The sequence below is a fragment of the Argopecten irradians genome, chromosome 12 (assembly GCF_041381155.1).
Source record: "Argopecten irradians isolate NY chromosome 12, Ai_NY, whole genome shotgun sequence".
Classification (NCBI taxonomy): domain Eukaryota; kingdom Metazoa; phylum Mollusca; class Bivalvia; order Pectinida; family Pectinidae; genus Argopecten; species Argopecten irradians.
Window position 1 is genome coordinate 20,772,138 of NC_091145.1, and position 5,635 is coordinate 20,777,772.

Below are 5,635 nucleotides of genomic sequence, written 5' to 3' on the forward strand. Positions count from 1 at the left end.
CCCTGCATTTAGACTTAAATAGGTAAGTATCCTGAACATTTTGTATATGCGACTTAATGTCTTCTGATATATATTATATATTTATATATACATTTCATACTGTTGATATTTTGAAATCTTTATTATACATTTCATAGATATGATTTTAAAATGAACGTTTTTATTTGACACTTCATATTTTTAGATGCACCGTATAGAGTAAATTGTATGCCAGAGATCATCGCATTTGAGAGTACATACAATAGATGCTTTGTTAATGTAGGGTCACATATATATCTAAATATTTCTATATTATAATCAACCTGACAGCATGGTCTGCCAAGAAATTAAATTATGAGCATTAACGTAAAAGACTTTCTTCACATTTATGTTTTTTTCTGGTTTTTCTTTGGTATTGTTTTGATTTGATTTTAATATTCAGAATAGTCTTAAGGAAGATGATGATATAATGGAATAATGAATTTATGTTTGGTATTTTTGTATAGAAGTTTCGTCGCTCACCAACATAGAAGAATGACGTTGTTGTCAGCCTTATTGTTTGCCGGAGTCTTGGTGTGTGGTTTAGACACAGTGTATGGGTGTACATGCATCCCCTTTCCTCTCCATCGTCAATCAGCCTACTGTCAAAACGATTGTGGTGAGTATTCACATTATGCCTATAACTTAACATTTGAATTAACAATAATTTTAAAACATTTTATATACATGTATACACATAATTATCTAAATGTTGGGGGGTTTCGATTAAGAAAGCATGAAAGACTATATTTCTTTGTTTTATACGACAAAAGAAATATATTTTCGTTGAATATTGCCTTAAATCCAGAAGTTCATTAATGGACGTCTTCGCTGTCGCCTGGAGAAGGAGAATGGGTCACAGAAAAAACAACAGCCGCCTACGTCCAGTACTTTACAAATGTAAATTGCTCTGTTGCTAAAGATTGATCAATGATCTGATGAACATGTTTATTACAAGAAAAACAATTGTCATAGGACGTCACCTTGAAGAATTAAATTTTTGCGAGTTCACAAGCGCATTTTCGACCCGGATGTGACGTCGTCATATCGAACTCTATGTGACTGAAGGTCAATGAAAATAGTGGAATTCAGAGCATATATAATACCTACATTTATATGTCAATTATATAGAATAAAGAAAGCGAAAGCATAAAGGACAGAATAATGGAGGATTAAGAAATGGTAGTCACATACTTATACTACACGATTTTATGTTTTTATCACTTTCCTTGTTTTACAAATGCCAAATTATATGCAGCGTACTATTTATTATTATGATTATTATTAATTTTTAGTTTTTATCGGGAAAGTAAAGAAAGTCATCCCACCCAGTACCAATTCATTTGATGAGGACTTCGTGTATCGTGTCAGGGTAAAAAGGCGTTTTAGAGTGAGTATTGTCCACTTCGAGTAGAAATGATCATACAAATGGCTTTAAGTTACATGTGTCATGACTGGTCGAGAAATATATTGAAACCCACAGTTGTTCATAAAGATAAGCTGGATGATTCAGCAGAAGACATAAACAAATATGTATGATGTTTTATAAACATAATAACTAAAGAAATTTCACAAAAAGTAAAAGTATTTGCTTCGGGTGTTATAAACTAAGCATGCGTTTGATAGAAAAAATATCTAAGACGTCACTCTACAATACACTGATTTAGTGATAACACTGTAAAATAAGTAATTAAGAATAGGTGTGGTACTAATTGACTTCCTAGTTCAGTCTTTGGCATTTATTGCACAGTACAGTTATTCATATAATATTTTTTCATAAAATAAAAATACTTGCATTGTAAATATTCCGCCACCTATTGCTCCTTTTGGAGATAAAATACATATTAAAAGTTCTTAATGTATTGGCAGTATGGAAATTATTTTTTTACAAAATTTAAAAAAACCCATGTATTTCCCAGAAACATGTAAATATTTAAAGGCAGCCGCGGTTGGAACCTTTGGATAAACCTTCTAGAATATAAAAAATATGAAAGTCATAGTACAATCAAGATATAACTTTATTGTGCAATGAATATATGTTTTTGATTGAAATGTGTAACTTTGCGTCTCTTTGTTTTACAGGGGTCGGCCAAGGGTCTTATAACTGTAACGACTCCCAACAATGATGGTCTATGTGGTATCACGGGACTTCAACAAGGGCAAGAATATCTGTTTACCGGTAAGACATTTTAGTTCATATCTGTTTCAATCAATTCTGTGTTGTATATAAGATGCTTATCAACCCTGCGTGATAGCAACATTACAGTAGTTTAACAACAGCTTGTATATGGCTTTAGCAGCTTTGAACGATTTACGTTTTAACTGGACATCACATAAACAGTATTTATATATAGTTTTATTTGTGTTTGACAATTAGGCAGTTAATAAAAAAGGAATTTAATTAAAATTCAATAGCTCAATTGGAATGCAGTCACTGGTGACTAAACTAATAGATTTCACTCCGTTGTGTAAACTCCACTACGCTCCGTTTATCAGACCACAACCAAGACTAGACTGATGACGTGATAGAAAGCTGTCGCTATACTATATGTTTATTGCTGATGATTATAACTTGATGATTTGACTATATAACTTTATATTATTAGTAATCATTATAAGCTAAAATATTTCATGAATAAAATGTGGTCGTCTGCAGTACACTTTCGATCGATAGGTGGAGGAGCAGAACCTTTCTGGTCATTGTGTTTGTTTAGTTTATCTGTGTTATATAAATGTCGTCCTCATTTTAATATAACTCACTGCCTGCAATGAAAACCCCATTTCTCAAATTGATTATAATTCCATCTTTCTTCATCAATTAATAGGGCCACAGTGAGTATGGAAAGAGATTGTAAAAAGTGTTTTTTTTTATATTTTATCCTCAACCGGTTTCCTTTGTAGAACGAATTATATAAGTTTGATCCTATTATCTTTTTATGCCATGCATTGAAATATATGCACTTATAATGATATAATATTTTTGATTTTATTTGAAGAATTCTATCTGATGTCTAGTTGTTAGCTAAGGGCAGATAGTTCCTTTTTTGTATATTAAAACCTCATACGTTTTTGCGGATAGGTAGTAATTGTGACGTCACATGTTTTCTCACAAAATTATGACATCACAATCAATATATGCAAATAGGTAATTGTAAATCAGGGCTCTTCTATTTGTGTCCCCAAAAGAAATTAAATGATAACTATCTTGAAATCATAGATTTGTCATTAAGAATTCTGAGGAAATAAATAACATAAATTAACAAAGTCGTTGTTTATTTAAGATAACCAGCAATAATATTAAGATACAGTGTCTACATTGTAAAATATATTCACAATAAGGAAATATTTCTGATGTTTTGCATCAATTCTATTTTATATATTTTTCTTTAGCCAGGCGCCAACAGGAAAAAGATAAAAATGGTAAAGCAACATACCGCATAAGTCTTTGTCAAAGCCTCATTTTACTCAAAGCATCAGTGACAAAAGATTTCAAAAAGAAGTACCTCTCTAAACGACAAAGTAGTTTCCCAGGGAAAAAGGAACAGAACTGCCAATGCAAGGTATCAATTTGTGGCACTATATATATGAATTAAATTACGTGTTAATTTTATGTGATATTTTGTTATACGGTTTAACTTGTCTAAACCGATCGTCGTTGCTATTAGCCGGTATAGACAGGTTTCTGTATTATACATATTTGTATTACTCTAATTAAGAAGTAAATATCGTAAGATTAAACGGGGATGACTAGATAAGGCAATTACTTGTTTTGACAAGTAACATTGTACTAGTTTTAGATTTGTAGACTATGAAAACTTCAATACGAGTTTTGATAACGTTTTATATCAATTTAATCCAAATAAGTTATAGTTACATTATATTTTCGTAAAACTCAAAACTTTGCTCTAATACTGCGTATTATGGCATATATATCGCTATAATCATAATCGTATCATTAGACGTTGAGTTCCATACGACAGTTGGAAGGCAAACAGAATAAATACCATGTATCTACTTTTATAAAATGGCCTGTGTTATATCACTGGCCCAGCCTTCTAGGTCACGTTAGTGAATTTAAGTATCAAAACAAAATCAAACGAAAGAGGCATAAAACAGATTCATGATTCTTTAATGCCAAAAAATAAAATACATAAAATGACTAAAAAGTTAATGATTTGCGATAACTTCGTAGACCAAATAGGATGTTATGCATTGTAAAAAAAGAAACATATGTTTATATCATAAAAGTATCAATTTATTGGTTAAATTTTAACACGGACTGTTCTATAATAGACCAACCCAAAAGATAGTAAAAAAAGGCACAGTGAGTGTTTCAGATTCAATAATGTCGAATATGGATATTTCAGATTAAATACTGTATACTGCGAATACTAATAGTTCAAACAACATAATAATACTATTTCAGATTAAATACTGTTGAATACTTGAATTTCAGATTTAATACTATTGAATACTAATATTTCAATCAGTTTTGTAAATCTGACATTTAAGATTCAAAACATTTGAATACTAATATTTCAGATTCAATACTGTGGAACGAATGGTAATTGCAGATTTGTGCCACCACCGCCCACTACTTGAACTTTTCTTGATTATTTTAGATTCAGTACTGTGGTGAGAACAATAACTGTGGAATTGTCCCTCCAGGACCCAAAACGTGTACGTTCTTCGGTGATCAGGCAAAAATCAACTGCTACAACAAAATACGCTGCATTCCTTCTAAAAACGGAAACTCCTGCAGATGGTCTGCCCAAAATTGTGGAGGCCCCGGAGGCATCACCATTGGTTAATTCTTATAAAGATGAAGAAACTTGTGACTAGTCTGCTTAATCTGGTCAAAATGGAGGCCCCAATGATATCACTATTGGTTAAGCAATACATGTATTTATTTCTCGTAAATAAACTTTTCATGTACTGACTATGTGAAAGTGACATTGTTATTAGTGTTATTTTTAGTTATGTATTCAGTTACTGACTCCATATAAAGGCATAGAGGTTCAGTAAGATGTGAAGGGGGCGAGGGCGTAGCCCGAGCTCCTATACTTCTTACTAACCCTCTATGCATTTATAGAGGTCAGTAACTGACTATATAACGAATTAATCGCATCTAGGAAATTGATTTGTTTCATAAGATCTTTGTTTCCTATTTATTGTGTCAAGAAATTAAGAATCTGAAATCAAAATTGAATCATGCTGGCGAATGGTAAAAATAATCGCCGCTTTTAAAATAATTCAGTAGTGGCCTAGTCCTACATATTTATTTATGTATTTCTTTCCGGAATATGGAAATAAATACACTATACAATGAACCTGTATAAAGAGTTCATAAATAAACAATAATTTCGACAATTCTAGTGCACGGTAGTGAGTAGGCCTACCTCAAATCATCATAGTGGTTGAATATTGAAAGCATCACAAGCAAAAGTGATACAAACATCCATCCAGTATTTAAAACGCAATCCCCTTGATCATCTCTGCATTCTCGCTGAGTTAATCACTTAAAAGCTATGCCAATAAATTAATTGTAGAGTGAAAATTGATCGAACTTCTCCATTTATTTATAATCACAGTCGAGATAACGCTTGAATTGTTACGT

The 5,635-nt window shown here is 31.7% G+C and overlaps 1 protein-coding gene across 1 annotated transcript; it reads left to right on the top strand.

Moving 5' to 3' along the window:
* Positions 1–317: 317 nt before the first annotated feature.
* LOC138304682 (uncharacterized) lies at positions 318–4,958 on the top strand. The gene is made up of 5 exons (XM_069244886.1): positions 318–637; positions 1,314–1,408; positions 2,101–2,197; positions 3,409–3,578; positions 4,641–4,958. Exons 1-5 carry the CDS (start codon positions 457–459, stop codon positions 4,827–4,829), a joined length of 732 nt encoding a protein of 243 aa, XP_069100987.1. The 5' UTR covers positions 318–456; the 3' UTR covers positions 4,830–4,958.
* Positions 4,959–5,635: the final 677 nt, after the last annotated feature.